At 34.7% G+C, this 19,527-nt stretch overlaps 3 protein-coding genes across 4 annotated transcripts; 2 read left to right on the plus strand and 1 right to left on the minus strand.

The window, feature by feature from the left end:
* LOC128552859 (uncharacterized) lies at positions 1-1,225 on the minus strand. The gene is made up of 2 exons (XM_053533930.1): positions 648-1,225; positions 1-467 (listed from the first exon to the last, which is right to left on the minus strand). The coding sequence occupies exons 1-2, from the start codon at positions 814-816 to the stop codon at positions 271-273; spliced, it is 366 nt and encodes a 121-aa protein (XP_053389905.1). The 5' UTR covers positions 817-1,225; the 3' UTR covers positions 1-270.
* A 1,586-nt stretch (positions 1,226-2,811) lies between these two features.
* On the plus strand, positions 2,812-8,184 carry LOC128545926 (uncharacterized). Its single transcript, XM_053533929.1, has 5 exons — positions 2,812-3,191; positions 3,731-3,789; positions 4,495-4,596; positions 5,619-5,696; positions 6,721-8,184. Exons 1-5 carry the CDS (start codon positions 2,828-2,830, stop codon positions 6,742-6,744), a joined length of 627 nt encoding a protein of 208 aa, XP_053389904.1. The 5' UTR covers positions 2,812-2,827; the 3' UTR covers positions 6,745-8,184.
* A 1,208-nt stretch (positions 8,185-9,392) lies between these two features.
* Positions 9,393-12,431, plus strand: LOC123531829 (E3 ubiquitin-protein ligase TRIM33-like). Of its 2 annotated transcripts, none has more exons than XM_053533926.1 (3): positions 9,393-10,577; positions 10,934-11,010; positions 12,064-12,431. In XM_053533926.1, the coding sequence occupies exons 1-2, from the start codon at positions 9,583-9,585 to the stop codon at positions 10,983-10,985; spliced, it is 1,047 nt and encodes a 348-aa protein (XP_053389901.1). In that variant the 5' UTR covers positions 9,393-9,582; the 3' UTR covers positions 10,986-11,010; positions 12,064-12,431. The 2 variants fall into 2 exon arrangements, with proteins under 2 accessions (XP_053389901.1, XP_053389902.1); XM_053533927.1 differs by having other exon boundaries at positions 9,400-10,519.
* The last annotated feature ends 7,096 nt before the right edge of the window (positions 12,432-19,527 follow it).

Here is a 19,527-nt window from a genome sequence, read left to right on the forward strand (position 1 = left end):
CAAAGGATGCTAAAATACAGGTTATCTTTGAATCATGCGTTTGGAAATTGTTTAATTTCACACATTGTTTCAAGGGCATGGTGCGATTGGTGCCTGAATTTCATCGATGTTTGAAAAGCTTGTTTGTTTATAACTGATTCGTCGCGGATTGGATACAGCTACTGGGGACTTAGAAGAAGTTTGTAGGAATTACAACTTTGATAGTACAAATGTATTAACAGTGAGTCAATTTACATTTTTATTGATTAATTTGCTTATTGTTATTTTTATTTAAAATGAAACAGATTTTAGGATAAAAAAGACAACATTTATTAGAGTTAAACTTAATAAATCACCAGCTACGGAGAATATATTCCTGGTAGTTGTATCCGCACTCTCGCTAGTCTCGGTCTCTGTGTCCTGCTGGTCCCATCTGAGCAGATCTAGATGGTCTACAACCTGCTGTCCTAGATCGACATCTGTGCAGCCTGCAACAACAACAATGACGAAATGATTTCAATTGTCGTTTTATATGAAAATGGAAATTATTCATTGTTTTGTAATTTTCTAAGAGGATTGCGTCAGTGTTCGGTACATTGCAAATCGTTGTGTATTCATGTGGAAAGTTACATCCTTTAACTATTTATATTATAATTTTACGTTCTTACCAGAAACATTGATGAGTGTGTCAGCATCTGAACACACACCATGAAAAGATGCTGAGCTCTCGTACAGGCTCGCCACAGTCTGAGAAGTCTGTGACATCTCCGGCCGTGGCGGGCCTCCTCCAGTCTTCCTCATACTGTTCCTGTCTGCTGACACATCTGTTTTCGCCATCTTTACCTAAAATTTAGCAATATTTCACTTGTCTGTAAAAGTTAAAACTAAGAATGTAATCAATAAAAGAAATATTTCTATGTGATGACCACTTGCTATACTGTAATGCCAAATATTTTAACATTCCTCTGAGGTGAAGTAACTTTCTTGATCCCTACAGCTCAGTAAATAATACTAAATATGTACATGTAGTACTGTGGAGGTAAAATATAGCACTTATATAAATACCCCCTACTATCGCTACTGTATATTTTATAAAATGGCGACGTGGTAGAGTGCTTCTTAGAGAACTCAAGTTCTCGGGTTTGAATCCAGATCAGTAGATCTACAAAAATTACAAATATCACTTGGTGAAAAGACAATAAACAAACCATATTCCTCCACTTTTCCTTAACTTGTTTCACGGTCCGAGGACCGTGACCACAACCATTTATCTCGGCGGTCACTTTTTCCCACAACTTGGCCCGTCGTTGTGCCGCCCCTGGTCCTCCTTGCGTGTGACTTGCTCGCAGGGTGCTGAGATGAGTTTTCATAAACTCCGTAAGAACATCTATCTCTCGTACAGAGAACATTTTTGCCCTTTGTTTTGGTACAGTAACTGTAACAGCGGCCATGTTTGTTGACAAACAGTCGTCTGACATTTGTCCGCGAAAATTACGTCATGCACGCAGTGCATTATCGGAAAATTTACCGTGGTTAAATTGATATTTTACGTGGTTAGGTTACCGCGCGGTTAAACTGGTTTATACAAGAGAAAATAATCAGTGGTTACCTAACCACGGTATATACCGCGGTTATAGTTTAACTGTGGTATATTTTAACCATTGTTTATACAATTGGCTGCTGGCGACAAGGTATGTTACCCATCAATGCGTTTGAATATGTACACGTACATAGTTTATACTGATACAATCTGACTTAAGTACTTGATCTTCTAAACGAAGATCTGAGAACGACTCATTCACATTCGTCTTCTGTATATTTTGGATTTCCAATATTGCTATTTTTATTTTATCCAATCAGACGACTTGTTCGAATATCAAAGAGTAAGAAAAATGTGCAGTCATTCTAGGGCTCGAACCCGGGACCCCTCGCTTACAAAGCAAGTGGCCTACCGACTGAGCTAGCCGGCTGTCTGATACATTACGACATAAGAATTGTAAATATCAAAAGTCAAGGCTACAGGTAGATTTGCAAGATGTTGTAAGTTAGGCTCTGATTGGCTAGCGAAAGGGTCGTCAGAACGAGGCTATGAATAGGTCGTTCTCAGATCCTATGCGTAGCGTAATAGGAGATGTACTTCAGTCAGATTGATACTGATATACGTTAAGGTTTGAGGCGTTTAATCAAATATGTTTACATAAAAATCTTAACTTATGATTTAGGAATTTAAAATAAGAGTTTAGTATGGAAGTATCAGGAAGAAAAGCTGATCAAGACAGGAGTGTAGCTAGTGGGAAAATATATCACTTTTGTGAACCATGCCAAGATGAGCAGGTAATGACACGAGCGAATGGTCTATGTCGAGAATGTAAAGAATATATGTGTAATACATGCTTCCAACATCATCTAAAAGCGAGGCAATGTAGAAACCACGTGTTTCTTGATGCAAGTGATCAGTCAGCATCGTCGCATGAAGGTGATGGAAAGGCCGTGAAATGTAAATTTCATAAGAACGAAACGATCAAATACTATTGTCGTAAGCATGACATTGTAGGGTGTGGTGACTGTATGGTACTTGGGCACGGCGCTTGTAAGCCAGAATTTGTGAAGGACTTAGTGAAAGATTTCGAAGAAAACGGAGTGTTCCGACGTTTCGTTGGAAAACTTGAAAACTTGACATCTGCAATCGCAGGGAGTGAAAAGAAAATTCAAGATGATATGAGAGAAAATAAAACAATGTATGAAATTGCACTGAAAGAAATAGTTAAGTTTAGAGCAGACATTAATGACTATTTGGATAAGGCTGAAGCAGATGTTATAACTGAGGTAAATCGTTTTAAGTCAGAAAATGAAAACCTACTGGTCAAGCTGGAGAAGAACTGCAAGGAACTTTTGTTGTAAAATAGACAAAGTTAAACAGGTAATAAATGCAGAAAACTGCCAAGGTACTTCACTATTTATTCATTCAGTTGAGTGCAAGCCTGACGTGCTAAACAGTGAACGTGCATTAGCCCAGCTGAAATTAAAAAATAATATTGAGAAAAGCACATTTGTACCTGACAAACAGTTTTTCAATATCGTCGCTTCTAAAACAAAGCTCGGAGAAATGGCCGATCCAGCGTTTGTCGACGTAAAGCAACAGTCTCATGCGACGATTGATAAAACGCCCGATGAGAAAATTCAAAGAAAACAACTCACCGAGACGAAAGAAGGTATTTTACTATATGCATGTGTTATACTTATTCCAAATCTGAAATTTAAGTATCGGTAAGCTTTGTGTTTACTAGTAAAATGTGCTTTACGAATAGCATTTGTCAATGAGATTACCCGGTATTGATTTGAAATACTTTAAAAGAATTATACTTTTACTGAAAATTGCACAATATGTTAATGATTTATTCTTGCATACTATCCCGGCGCCAATGATTGCAAAGCTTGTTTTTCATCCAAGACTGCTGGATGTTTCTCTTGTTGTGAATTACGACATAGAAAAACCACTGTGTTTATAAATTTAAAGCGTTTATTCGTATCCTACTATACTGTAAGAAAAAAGTGTTTTAAAAACATCATTTTTTAAATTTGATTTACATTTCTAATTAGAATTTTTGCGTTATGTTTAAACAGCAATATAGAATCATTACAATGATATGTTGATTAGCAACATCAAATTTTGTTGCTGTTATTTAACCCAAACTGAATAGATCTGTCAACAGAATTATTTAGCATTAGCTTTGTCATCATATAATTTCAGTGATGAGATCAAATGCTGGGGTTAACGGGGCACACGCACGTCCTTTGCCAGTCAGTAAGGTAAATTATAGACTCGTAAAAGAAACAGATAACTTACCGTTCAAATATCTGCATTATTTTCGCCCAAAATGAGCCAGTTCCACAAAAGAAGCTGACCTTTTTCGTTAAATGTAATCTGTATGGATGAAAACCATAAAAAAAGAAAATACCTACGCGTTTATTATTTGTCATTTCTAACCTCATTTCAATACACAAAGTCAAAAATTGCCCTCCTCGCCCCCCCCCCCCCCCCCCCCCCCCCCCCCCCCCCCCACGTCCTTGAAAGTGAATACTTTTTATAAATAAGTGAAAACAAAAATATGCTGAAAACTATATTAAACCTAGTTACGTGAATTTTCAGCACTGGTATATTATGGCAAATGTATTAAAACGAAAATATGTAACAAGCCTTTTAAAATGTTGAGATGTTAAAAGCGTTGAACTGTCCAAAAGTGTGGCCAATAAAGTTATGCAGTCTTTTTCTTGAATTCAATGTATATATCAGTAAACTGGCAATTGCTTTGTAGAGTTATATATGTGCTGTTCAATATTCATGTAAAACAGCTCGTTCCTTCTATGATTTGGTGTTGTTTGAACTTTTGTTTTCGAAGACGTAGCCGTTAATATATTAATCTCAAACTCACAGCTGTTTGCCCTGAACTCTCTGCCATTAGTGATCCTGCTAATATTTTACTACAAGCATTTATCATTCATTGTGTATTTCAGAAAGATGGCGAAATTGTTTTCGAAACGTATTATCATCAGAGCGGGAAAGAGTTTCAATGTATTTACCAGAATGGAACTCGATACTACCTCGCTGACTCTGAGGTATTATACTTAATTCATAAATCGAAATTCTGAATCAATTTAAGTACAATTGTAATAGACAAATATACAAATATATGTCTTTGATATTTTTTTTACAACAGATACAATATTTAACCATAATTTGGTTAAGAATAATGAACCTTTTATCACCAGGCAAGTTCAGCAAGTCCAGAGACAGTTTATAATTATGATGTAAAACATTCAGTTACATTCCTAAAACTTTACATTGAATTTTTCTGCGTGACTAATACAGTAAATACCTTTTCCTTTTAATGGAATATCCCATATTGAAGAAAACTTTAAATACACTACAATACCACTGGTATGGATGTTTAAGAAAGCAACATTTTATTTTGTGACTTTGTCCCTGTCATAATATTATGAGCTGAAAAGGACTATAAGAGTGTTTACCCCAAGCGTTAATACTTTCCAGTTTAAAGGTTTTTAAGACTACTGACATCTACGATGCCCCTGGAAGTATTTTAAACGCCTTTGAATGTTTTTATCATGAAAAGGGTTCTATATCAATCCGGTATAACAATAATGATAATAATATAGTTTTATCTTACCCCCATTCATTATTCTGTCTGGTATTTACGTTTCTTATTATAATAACACCAAGGGAAACTACTTGCAATACTCTTCTATCCGACAGGCTTGATTCTGAAAAAGACCCCCCACCCCACCTCACCCCCTGCCTATTCCCCACACCCACCCCGTGCAAAAGTGCCAAGGTGTTGAACAGTGTTTTGACCCCCGACTTGATTTGCTTCCTTCTTAAGTTTTTTGTTGGGTTTAACGTCGCACTGACGCAATTATAGGTCATATGGCGACTTCCTTCTTAATTGACGGAAGGTCAGAAAGAAGGATATACTATACCAAATTTTTTGATGGGCAGCTCTATCAATCAGCGATTTTTAAATCGATTGGAAACGTGATTTATGCTGACCTTTCTTACGTTTCTGCTACCGAACAATAACTAACATTTACTGCATGTTCTATTCAATTCTTTTCATTTTCAGGAATGGCTGGAATTTCCTAAACATTGGTACATCGAAGGCGTGTTGATGACTAAATCTGTTCTCAAAGATGATAGTACTGTAAGTTTATTCAAATGATTTTTTGAGAAAAATACTGATTACTGAATTTTATTAATGTTTTAAATCAACCTAAGTTATGGATAAATAATGTCTTAACATTTCATTTTGTACTTAGACGGAAGGACACAACTTTCTCAATAAATAAAAGTTTACCGAGAACATATTTTAATAGACAGTTTTCTTTATTCAGATTCGGAGTGTGTAGATCTGCATCATTTCATCCGTCTGTCTTTTTGTTGTTAAATTGGCTTTTTCTGTACAATGTTACTACAAAATGATATTTACATTGGCTAATGTACTTCTAAGTATCTACTGGATTAAGCCATTGTAATGTCCCGTCCCGAGGCAACTACGCTAGGTTCAAACCCACAGCGTTTCGTTTATGATAATTAAAATCTGTTTAAGAGAAATATATTTTAAATAATGCATGTAACCGTATGTCAAAGGAAATTAAGTCAAAATACTTGTGACTGAATGAATGAAAAAACACACTAAAACATCACAGGAAAATAAAGAAGATAGAAGTCCTAGAGTTGGTAAATAAGAGTATGACACTTGGTAAGCACTTGGCATAAACTCTTTCATATACAGTCAAACCTGTCTATAAAGACCACCCTTGGGAGGGTCAAAATGTGGTCTTTTAAAGAGAGGACAACCGTAAGCTGACAAAGCTTTCTGTCTTATTCCTAACTAATGTTCTGTAAATATTTCATGTATTACTGAAATAAAATATGTTTAAACTAAAATGTAGTTTTTATTGGGAGTTGGTTTTCATTCACATGTTAAAATACCCTGTAAATGTTAGAATGGGAAACAAAACATGTGGTCTTTAGAGCCAGGTGGTCTCTGCTCCGATGTGGTCTTTAACACAGGCTTGACTGTACTGTCAAAATTACAGAAAGCTTCAACTGAAGCGGACGTTTTAATGTGAAGTACACATATTTTAGTTCGTTAGAAGGAAATTTTTCTGTAAGGCGAACTTGAATTTAAGGAAAATAAAATAAGGATTTGTTTTAATTTCCAGGAAATCAATTACAGGAAGAAATAGATACCAGACGAACAGAGATACAGGAAGAAACGTTCATTAAGAATTTATTTGCATGAGTTTGTCTCTTAAAAGATCCAAATGAATGTACTATTAAAGCTCAAATGGATGTGTTTATATCCAGATGGACATTTTTATAATAACTTTGTTAGGAAAGTACACATAACATAACTACACAACCATACTTTGTGACATAAATATTACCTTGAACTAAGCGTCTAATTACTCAAATTTTCAACAAAAAATAACAAATACGCCAAAAAACTGCAAACATATATCCAATCAGTTAGATATTACTCCATCAATTTTAAGAGAGTAAATGTTTCAAACATTTACTTTTTGCAAAAGCTAAAAAGTTAATTTTTTGTTTCACGTTCTTAATACCTCCACGCAACAAGGTGCATGCGTGCGTGCATGCGTGTGTGGCTATTTAGGGATCATTTGTTTTTGCCGACTTCTAATGGCAGACTTTACCTATCTAAAACATTTTTTCGCATTTCTGTGTTTCAAAACTCTATATTCATTTTTCAAGTTTAAAATATATTTATGCATAACACTTTTGTTCATCTGCAGTATCGTCATTGGATGGTACACTAACATTTCGGGGCGAGAGGTCCACAATATTTCCATGAATTTTGCTGGTGTTATGGATCGAAAAGAAAGAAATTAATGTTATTCTAGGACAGTCATCGATTGTTTAAAGATTTATGGACCATTGTGAAAAGATGCGCATTTTCTCTGATTTGACAACAGCTAATCATATCAATCCTCAAAAGTGGTCAGAGTGCATCATTTGAAGTCGTTATTTAAAAACAAAATTCCGGGGGAGGCCCCTGTACTCTGAACATTGGGAGGCGATACCACATTTCATACTCTCTCGCGCATGTGCGTATATTCTTTTAAAGCCTGGGTCCGCCCTTGCTTTTAAATCATATTGCACCGTAAGATGACAGCTTTTGAGTAGCTCTGCTACCGGGGATATTGACGTTTCAGTAGATATAATATGTCAGCTGATTATACTGGGAATTATCTCTGTCTATTAATAACTACGAGTAGAGGTAACTTACTGATACTTGTCATGTTTCTAGCCAAAATGTATGCGCTTCTCCCCACGTTATCCATCATGACAATTTTGTGGACAGTTTCTCTTGAAAAAAACAACAACAACTGAATTTCTTTTACGTTCTTGGAATTTCGAGTCCGCTTATATGGGATACTACAGATGGAAAAGAATGTTCAAATAGGTAACAAGTAAATTTTGCAGCCGTGCAGGCAGTCAACATATTTTGTGTGAAATGAGGAATATCGAATATGTCACTACATTAACGCTCTTAAAATTGGAATCATCGTAAAATTATATACTCCATGTCAATGAAATTTATGAAACTTGAAAGTACAAAATGTACTTTACTGAAAATATCTTATGTGTATTAAAATGCAAGGCCCCGACTTCATCTCAGTGTTGTTATATTTTCTGGTCCTTCGGGATAATTGATTTCAACTCATTTAGATTTGAAAATTGAATACTGCTTAAGCCGGTCCTAGCGGGTGTCGGCAGTATTGCATTTTCTATAACTGCTCATGAACAGACTCAGTAAAACCGAGTCTGCAATTTCCATTGTTTGCCTTGTTCTCGGTGCTTCCGAGGGATCTACTTTTCAGATTATATTTAGATATTAAAACTTTATTAACATTGCTATACATTAACATCGCTTGCTGAATCAGTCTTTGCAATAATGCATACTTTTCTACATAGCTTTAATCATCAAATGGCAAATATATATGTTTTACATGCCTCATATTTCATTGTATCATTCTTTTTCGGGTTATAACACCCCAAACAAATTCTACATATTTTGTGTAAGACCCGTTTGTTTAAATGAGATGTGTTGTCAAACAGAAATACTAAATACTATTGCATAGACATTTTAAAGAGGTATCTATCATTAATGAAACAATTTGGGTAAGAAAGTATTTCTACTAAGTTTGATCAAACGACCTGAAAACTCTCACTAGGCTACAAAGGTTCATTTGCATATAAATATGCTCATATAACATCATGTAGTATTCCAGTTAAGGTTTTCAGTAATTGGCGGAATACATTCTTAGTAATGAACTACAATTTATTTGTTAAACGGCATCTCTAGCTAATCAAAGTGTATGTGGCTGCTGTTACATACGGCCCCGACGTAATTCATATTTATGTTAATAATCTCAAAGAAACAAAAAATTTAACCTTTTAAAAACTTAAATCTTATTAGTCATTTTTCGAAAATTAAACAAGTGAGCTCATGAAAATGTGAAAATAGGGGTATATTGTTTATAAATTGCAGTGAAAATGGTGTTCTTCAGTGCTATTAAATTGCCCCAGAATGCAGGAAAAGAAGCGCTAATTTTCAAAATTTGCCGGAACCCTGCCTGGTCGACTGCTTTTCTATTTCAGCTTGTTCCAAAAAAAACTTATTAACAACCCACCCTGTACTTGTAATTGGCTAACATCCACATAAACCACATCATATTATTGAGTATATGAAGACACATTTTGTCATAGTAAGGGTTCGATCAGAACCCCTCCAATCCCTCCCCCCCCCCCCCCCCCCTCACCCCCTGGAGAAAATTAGCTGGATCCGTGCATGTATTTACATCTCCATGCAAACAATAACTACAATATGTACATATGCACTACAGTCAGTTACTAAAGGATTATGACGTATCGTATTTTATTTATAGTATACAGCGAACACATCTGCGTATTATATGTAACACGTTTAATAGTGTTTAAGCGTCTTTACAGGAGGCAAGTTTGCATAAAAATCTAAGCTCTTAATTTAATAAAACTAAATGGAAGTTACTGGTAGGAGAGCAGATAAAGACGGATATGAAGCTGAGGGAAAGAAAAGTGATAAACTGTGTGAATCATGCAAAGATGATAATATCACTACACATGCAGATGGATTATGTCGGGAGTGTAATGAATTTATGTGCAACACATGCTTTCGGCATCATCTGAGAGCGAGGCAATGTAGGAAGCATGTGATGGTTGATGCTGACCCTACCTTGTTACTGTTGAGAAAAGCTGACGAAAACACCGAAAAGTGTAAACAACATTTGGATGAAACAATAAAATACTACTGTCGAAAGCATGACATTGTAGGGTGTGGTGATTGTATGATACGCGAGCATGGTGCTTGTAAGCCTGAATTTATTGAGGACTTATCAAAAGATTTCCAAGTAAACAAAGAATTCCAAACCCTAGTCAGAAAGTTGGAGAAAATGACCTCTGCAAACAAAGAAATCGGTCTGGCAATTGAAGATAATAAGAAAGAACTCGGAATTGCGTGCGAAACGGCACTGAAAGAAATCAAGAAATTTAGAACAGACATAAATTCTTTCTTGGACAAGGCTGAAGCTTACGTTATAAGTGAGGTGACTCGCTTGAAGTCTAACAACGAGAACTTACTAAACAAGTTAGAAAACGTATGCCAGCAACTTTCATGGAATATTGACAAAGTGAAACAAAGGATAGATGCAAAACTCTACCAAGGAAATATGTTGTTTATTCACACAGTAGAGAGCAAGCCTGAAATTTTCAACATTGAACGCGAACTTGCTCGCTCACAATCTGAAAACCGTATGTTAAACATTAAATTTATACCTGACAAGCAGCTGTTCGATAGCATCGCTTCTGATAAAAGACTTGGACGAGTTGATGTTACATCTAGTGTTGACATAAGGCAAATGTCTGAGGACAGGAGAAGAAACATTGTCTATCAGAAAGGTAGAAGTGTAAAACTGTACAAGTTTTCGAAAAGAAAACCAGTAACATACTATGACGGGTAGTTTCAATTAAAACAAGAATTAAGTCAAATAACCTTTTGGTTATGCCTAATATATTGATAGAAAGAATGGCATAGACAAATAGTCATTAATTTGGAAACATGTTTACGAAATATTTTAGACGATCTTAGAATTGCTTTATGGATTCTTTTATAACTTCTAAGAAAAAGTTCAGACATATTATTTAATTCTGTATTTGAGCATTTTATCTTTTTCATATGGGTACATTAAATCAATTGTAACAAAGAGAACAAACTTTATAGCTGTATTGCATATAAACATGCCGATCATTTTGCAGTTATCACTTGATCCAGAAAGGACTGATATTTAAACATAATTGATCATTTCATTTCAGCCCGGAGGCCAGCAGATCATTTTACTTCAGCACTGACGCGTGCACGTCCTAGGTCATATTGTGGACATGGCGTAGAGGTAACCTATTATAACACTTTCATATACATACGGGTCAACACATAGCGAATCCTTTAAGTATTTGCTATATACAGATTATCTTATATTTCCATGTAGAGCTAAAGGTTGCAATTCCGTTCAGTTACTTTGTGTGTTATACATTATTATCCAAACTACATATGTGCAGGTCAATGATGACAACTTTGGATAAACTATAAGAAATTCACTACAATATTATTTAACTGAGTTTCACGTTTTACTATTGTATCAAACATTATGTGGACAGACTGATTTCAGTGTTTTATCTTATTTAACTTATTTAGTTATTAGCCACTTCAATTTCGTTTCTTGTGACATTGATTATTATTCACAATATCTTGCAGTGTGACGGAAGAAAAAATGTGATACTATTTTCTAACTTTTGTACACGACTGAGAACTTTTTTAACGCCTTACCTTTAAATAAACGAACTTTAATTACAAATAGTTTAAGAATCTATTAGATTATTTCAAAAAGTGACCAAATTTTTTATCAGATCTGTTAGCCTAATAACAATAGATAGGCCTCCATGAACCAAAGTGATATTTTAGGGATCTACACATACCTAACAAATCCGATTGAAAATAAATAAATTCCGGATAAATTTAATGATCGGTTAGTACATATATTCAACAACACACATAAGAATCATAGATATGCGGTGTAACGTATGTTGACGTCAATTCAATACCTCTAACCTTCTTTGTATGTTTAAGAGTAACAGTAATACTTAGGCTAAATAACAACTTTTCCGACACCAAAGGTGCCCCTCTGGTCATCGTTTTAGGCATGGACGGACACCTGATCTGAGCCATCGACCTTCCGTAAACTAGCAGGATGGTTTCATCACATGAAGAATTCTGTGTTCTGAGCAAAGTTTTGAACCTATATCGGTGAGGGTCAAGTGATTCCATGCCAATGACTTTAACCACTCGGCCGTGGAAGCCCCAGTAACTTTTTATCATCATCACCATAATCGTAAAGAAGGTCTCAGTGCAAGTCAATATAATCATAATGCGTCATTTACTTTTCCAGTACTACCACTGTGATGTATGCAGTTAGAAAGGGAATCATCACGGTGAGATGGAATCGTTCTTGGAAGCAAACATTTGGTTACAGACTAGGAAATTCAAAATCCGGTTTTTGCTTAGAACTTATTTAACCATTTATACAGAATTTTACATATAGCTTTCGAAGTAACGGAAGTTTTGGATATTATATCTGTAAAAAGATGCTGTATATCGAATGCATGGTGAAAAAATGAAATAACTTTTAACTGTTCTAGCAACTGTTTTGACGTAGTCTTAATTAATGAATCATATTATTTTAAGGAAATAATCACGTAGTTAGTGTGAATGTGTTAAGATTCAACTGTTGATACTTAAATATACGTTGATCTTTTTTCTTTTGTTATTTAGAGGTACATTTGTAATATCATACTTCTCTTGTATCTGTAAAGAGGCATTTTTTTCACAAGAAAAAGAAATTCGCTTTTCATATATTGGAATGGTGACGAGGTTTATAGTGATTATGTAGTTTTGTAATTATAACATAACAATAAATATTCATTCATTTAATCCCTTAATATTGCTGTTATTGTATTGGAAGTATTCTTTAGTCCATGTTTTTACTGGAAGAATTTAGTCATTTACATATTAGAAATCCGTTTCCAGTTTATAGTAATATGTAGCTGTGCCATCATATATCAAATGTTTCATTATAATATTTAAAGCAATCTATTTCTCCTTTTCTGCAAAAGCTATTTCACACGAAGAATGTGATATTTATATATTAAAAGTGTCAACATTGCGATGTATGCTTTCTCAATTTATTGTAGTAATAGCTTTTAATTAAACTGATGCACTGGTTATGTATCACAGTACCATATGACGTTAAATCAAAAAAATGTATCACAGTAAGTAATTCTAAGACAAGTACATGAAAAAATAATTTCCTTAGTTGTACTTATCGCTTAACTATATTCCAAAATAAAGGTGATAATTATTATAAGAGAGGAAGAACTACTGTCAATCTAGACCTTTTCTCTCATTTCGGTCCTGTCTCTTCAAGGATGATAATGCCATTGTATGGTTCTCGGACATAGCACCTTAATTTATGAACGACTTATCGAAATATTTCCGAGGAAACTAATTAAAAAATATGGCAAGAAAAGTTACAAAAGTGAGATCTCTAATAGAAGAAAGTAAAAAGGCAGTTGCAAATAACATGAGCGGAGTGAAAATAAGGCATGAACTTGCACCAGAAGAAATTAGTGATAAAATATGAAAAAAAGATTCTTTGAAAGCATAGAACGCAACTTAGCAACATGAAAGCAGGCTCCGTTTGAATGAATCTGTTCATCTGAGATCCCCTATCACCGGCTTAAGCCGATATTTTTTAAGGTAATATGAATGTACTTCATGATCCAAAAAGACCAGAAAGTATAACAACACCGAGTCACCAGAGCCACCACACGTACATAAAAACTGCTACTTTAATGTATATCTTAAACTAATTAAAATTGTACTCATAATATCTAATGTTTTTATGGACCCAGTAGTGGCATAATCATAGCTCATAAATCGGTCAAAATATCATGGACTCAATATACTAAGTTTAAAATGTACTGAATGAATGTCATTCACATTAGTTGTGTTAACTTCTTTGAATATCATTTTCAATATACTTAGAAAAATTAAGAAGGTTTTACAGCTTGCTATAAAAATGAAGTGTAACTGCTAATTACTTCACTGTAAAACGTTTTGCTTGCTAAACCCTTTTTAACACCTGACATATTAAATGAGAAGCACTAAGGTAGAATTCATAGATCTGAATCATTCTCTCAAACAGGTAACAATTTTGGAAGAAAATGACCCTGTGGTACTGCCAAATAATAAATTCGTTCAGGGCTGTAGATTTTTCTTTTTTCATTTAGCAGGGAAAATTAGCAATGCACCCTAGGGATCATGTACTTGGGCAAATAAATGTACACGTAGTTCGAATCGTATTCTTGAAGGGTTGCCAAAGGAATGTCTCTGTTTCTTGTATTTGTTTGTTATTGTTGTTGTTGTTTTGTTTGGGGTTTTTTTGTGTGTGTGTGGGGGGGGGGGGGGGGGGGGGGGGGGGGGGGGGGGCGGAATCTTTTTGAAATTGGACAGTATTTTAATTTTCTTAGTGTACACATACATGGAAAAGTGACCACGACCTCTGGTATTTTTTAATTTTATGACTTGGAATAATTTAAACACTTCCTGAACAAGAAATATAATGACTGCAAATTAAAAACATAACATAAACGCAGAACTCTACCACAGAATCTCGTCGTTGTAACGTTTCTGACGTCCATTAAGATGTTTCCATGCTTGAATTAGATTTAGCTCAGAGCTAAAGTCTTAATATAGGAGTGATAGCGGGATAACTCGGACAAGTGTACCCCTTTCAACCTTTTATAAATTCATTAGTCAATCGCATAGTGGATTTTATTTAGTACATAAAAAACATAAGATACATAGTTCTTTAAATATGATTTATTCAATCCAAAGCCCAAAATTATCCCGAATTGAGTAAAAAAACTAATAAAAATTTCCTTCCCCTACCGGACAACTCTCAGCTAAATGGACACATGTGCTAAGAAACGCAGACATTTGCGCTCCAGGTGTACCCAAAGTTTTCATTAAATGATTGATTTAACGGGTAAAAGTTTCTTTACATAATACTTACAAGACCGGACATTTACACAAACGGCCATATTTCTCCATCTGTTCAGCGTGAAAGTCATTCACTTAGAACCACTTGATCTGATAAAGCTAGTGTGGTACTGTTAACGCTCAAATGTGTGTGTTCATTATCCAAATGGACATATTTATAATACATATGTTAGGAAAGCATTCATAACATAACTTTACAGTCATACTTGGTGAAATAAGTATTATCTTAAACAAAGCTTCTAATTACACCGATTTTCAACAAAAACAAACAAATACGCTAAAAACTGCGAAAATGCACCCAACCAATTAGACATTATTTCACTAATCTAAAGAAATTTAACTTTGTTTGAAACATTGAGTTTTTGCAAAACGTCACAAAGTTTATATTCAGCATATTAAAACATACAATTAAATTTTGTTTCAGGTTCTTTATACCCCCACGCAACAAGGTTTGAGTGTATGTATGTGTGTGTGAGGGGGATAATTTTGGAATCAGTTTACCCCGTCCGTCTGAATATCTAAGGAACTGATACAAACATTACTTTGAAACTTAAAAGTTGATGCTTTTTACACTCCCTCTCCTATTGTTTTCCTTGAATATTCTTGAACCAATGAAGATATTAGTCCGAAAGTTAAAACAAGCTATAAGGATCATGAGGCACTTGCCAGATTTTATGTCTTTGCCTTTCCTTTTATCAAAAAGATGAAATGTGCAACGCCCCTTACCTCCTACCATTGGCAATAAAACAACGACAAACGACGAGCCCATTTACCAGGTTCAATAACTTTTCTTTTGAAAAAAAAAACAAATTTTGAAACTTACTCCCTTTTGCACTACAAACAATATACCGTCCGTCCGGGTTTTCCTTGAATATCTAGAACAGTCAGATAAAGATATTATTTTGAAACTTACAACTGGTGTTTACTGTCATATCACATGTTCATATAACAAGTCCCATAATTTTGACATTTTACAAAATTATTTCCCCATGTCGCACATGAAATATGACCCAGAATGGCATTTCCTTTAATATTTCAGAAATATATGCTTGCATTGGGTTGAAATTCTACACCATACAAGCTTTTCCTTTGTACCGTTACGTACATCATGCATGCGCGTACTAGTTTAATGTTTTGCCGACTTCTTATGGTACACTTTACCGATTTAAAAAATCTTTGGCATTTTTGTAAGTGCAAATGCACGTAAACACACCCGAAACAGATAAAAAAGACAATGTTAGCCATCAAGTATTTTTCACTTCCACTAGCGAAAAAAATACCGGCCATCCGACTCGCTCTTTGGAGAGCTGAGTTGGAGGCGGCAATCATTGGCTTAAATAAAGCGTTAGCAATAAAAGGTCTGTTAGTACGTACGTAGGTCAAACTGTTCGACTACTAATGAACACAAGGCAAAATTTAGCTTTAAACAAATATATTTTATTTCTTCAGAGATACATGCTCTACTATTATTTTTCAGACAGGATATATGAGTTTCATTATCTTTGTGAATGGGCTAGAATCGGCCATAAAAGTAACGAGGAGGTCCATCAAGAGTATTAAAGATTATTATAGATTATACCTGTGGTCTAGTTTATGGTTGCATTTGACCTATTATCGAAAGGAACCATGAACATAGCACCAGCCTTCAGACCAACATACATGTAAAACCCATTGCAAATGGACCATCGTGTAAAGACGCGAATTTTCTCTGATTTGACATAAGTACGTTGTTTCGAAACAGCTAATCATATCAATCCCCAGAGTGTCCACAGTGCATCATTTGATGTCGATATTTAAAAAAATCCGAAGGAGGCACCTGTACCCTGACCAATGGGAGATGATACCCCATTTCACACTCCTGTATGTCCGAATATTCTTTTAAAGTTTGGGTACGCCTTTGCTTTTAAACCATATTGCACCGTAAGAGGACAGGTTTAGTGTAACACTGCCACCTGGGGGTGGGGTCAGTAGATAAAATATGTCAGCTGATTACAGTGGGAATAATCTCTGTATATTTATAACGTGTCTATAATAACTAGATGTAACTTACTGATACTTGTCATGTCTCTAGCCAAAATGTCTGCGCGTCTCCCCACGTAATCCATCATGACAATGTTGTGAACAGTTTCTCTTTAAAAAATCAATCGAATTATTTTCTTATTGATGAAAAAGAATGTTCAAATAGGTAACAAGAAAGTTTTGCAGTCGTGCAGGCAGTCAACATATTTTCTGTGAAAATAAGGACACTATACTGACGCTCTTAAAATTTAATACTCCATGTTAATGAAATTTATGAAAATTGTAAGTACAAAATGTACTTTACCGAAAATAGTTTATGTATATTAGAATGCAAGGCTTTAGATAACTTTGTTAACATTGTTGATATTTTTATATCGCTTCATTGTTAAGTCTGCAACTGATGATGGACTTTTCAATGATTCACACTTTTCAATATGACTTAAACTATTGAAAGTCGTGTGAAAATGGAAAATGTACATGTTTTAGATACCTCATAATGTCAACAGAAGACAAACAATAATGCCTGTCACAGACTTTTTCAAGTAATAACACACAAAAACAAACCCTTTGTGTAAGACCAATGCTGACAAAAATACCGAAAAGTGTAAACAACATTCGGATGAAACTATAAAATATTATTGTCGAAAGCATGTCATTGTAGGGTGTGGTGATTGTATGATACGCGAGCATGATACTTGTAAGCCTGAATTTATTGAGGACTTATCAAAAGATTTCCAAGTGAACAAAGAATTCCAAACCTTAGTCAGAAAGTTGGAGGAAATGACATATGCAATCAAAGAAATCGGGAAGGCAATTGAAGATAATAAGATAGAACTCGGAACAATGTGTGGAACGGCACTGTAAGAAATAAGCAAATTTAGAACATACATTATTTCGTTTTTGGACAAGGCTGAAGCTGATGTTATAATTTAGGTGAATCGATTAAAGTCTGACAATAAAAATTTATTGAACAAGTTAGAGAAAGAATGCCAGCAACTTTCTTTGAATATTAACAAAGTGAAACAAAAGATAGACGCAGAATTCTACCAAGGAAACTCGTTGTTTATTCACACAGTAGAGAGTAAGCCTGAAATTCTCAACATTCAACACGGACTTGCCCGATCACAATCAGAGAACCGTATGATAAGCATTAAATTATACCTGACAAGCAGCTTCTAAATAACGTCGCTTCTGATAAAAGACTTGGGCATGTAGATGTTACAGCTAGTGTTGGCACAAAGCAAATGTCTGAGGATAAGACTGGAAACAAGGTCTAGCGGACAGGTAGAACTGTACAAGCTTACGAAAAGAAAGACAGTAATACACTATAACTGTTATTTTCAATTAAATCAAAAATGAAGTCAAAATAACGTTTTAGGTTATACTTAATATCTGGATTGAAAGAATGACATTTATAAACAAATAGTCATTATTATGGAAATATGTTATGAAATACTTGAGACGATCAAAGTTATCCCTGAATATATTGTTTAACGCATTGTTATATTTGACTTACTTATTTAATTGTCTAAATTCTTTTATAAGTTCTCAGTAACAGTTTTAACATGTTTAATTCTTTATTTGTGCCTTCTAACTTTCTAATATGGGTACATAAAATTAATTGCAAAAGGAGAAATAACTACATAGCTGCATTGCATACATGTTCACCATTGTCGTCGTTATCATATGATCCAGTACGGACTGATATTTAATCTTTACCCTGCTAAAGTCCAAAAATGGATTGGTCTATCATTCAATTTGGACAGTACCACTTATTATTCAAAGGGGTATACATTGAAAATTTACTGCCTAAATAGCGAACAGTGCAGACCATGATTAGTTTGTGCATTTATTTATTTATTTGGGTTTTATGGCGCACCAACAAAGTATAGGTTATATCGCGCCAAACAGGACTACAAATTTTGGTTCCACATCTCATTTACATCGAAATAAAAACATGAGGTATGGAATCAAAATCTGCAAACCTGCTGGAATCACAGAGTTACTGCAAAATCAAGTATTAAGACCCTATTAGTCGCCTCTTACGATCATGCAAGGGTAAGGCAGTGGTTCCAATTCTTTTCATACACAGATTGTCCCAGAAGTCCGTGCAGGCTGATCTTGGTCTGCACTGGTCGCAAAGGCAGAATCACTTACCGGTTAAACCGGTTAAACATAATTGATCATTTTATTTCAAAACGGATGTCAGATGCCGTGTTTGTCGGGGCGCGTATACGTCCCAGGTCAGACTGGGCACATGGTAGAAAGGTAAATTGTTATAAAGCTTTCGATTACATACGACATCCCTTAAAAGTACAAGGTATTTGCTATTCTGATTCTATTATATTACCATGTAGAGCTAAAGGTTATTACTTCGTTTAGTTACTTTATGTATTATACATTATTCTCCTAAATAAATATGGTCTATAGTGACAACATGGGAGCAACTATAAGAAATTTACTTCAGTAACACTTGATGTATCAAACAATCTGTAGCAAAACTGATTTCGGTGTTTCATCATACTTGATTTATTAAGTTATTAACCATTTACACTTCTTCTCTTGTGACATTGCTCCTTATTAATAATCTTTTGTCCACGACTGATAACCTTTTCTTTCCGCTATAATTTAAGATAAATGAGCTTTCTTTATAAACAGTTTTAGTGATAAGAATCTAATAAAGTATTTCAAGAAGTGTCCCAAGTTCAGGCATGGAAGGGCACCTGAGCAGAGCCACCGAACACCCGTAAACTAGCTGAACTTTAGACTTTTC

This window comes from Mercenaria mercenaria, unplaced genomic scaffold (genome assembly GCF_021730395.1).
Source record: "Mercenaria mercenaria strain notata unplaced genomic scaffold, MADL_Memer_1 contig_3232, whole genome shotgun sequence".
In the NCBI taxonomy this organism is placed as follows: domain Eukaryota; kingdom Metazoa; phylum Mollusca; class Bivalvia; order Venerida; family Veneridae; genus Mercenaria; species Mercenaria mercenaria.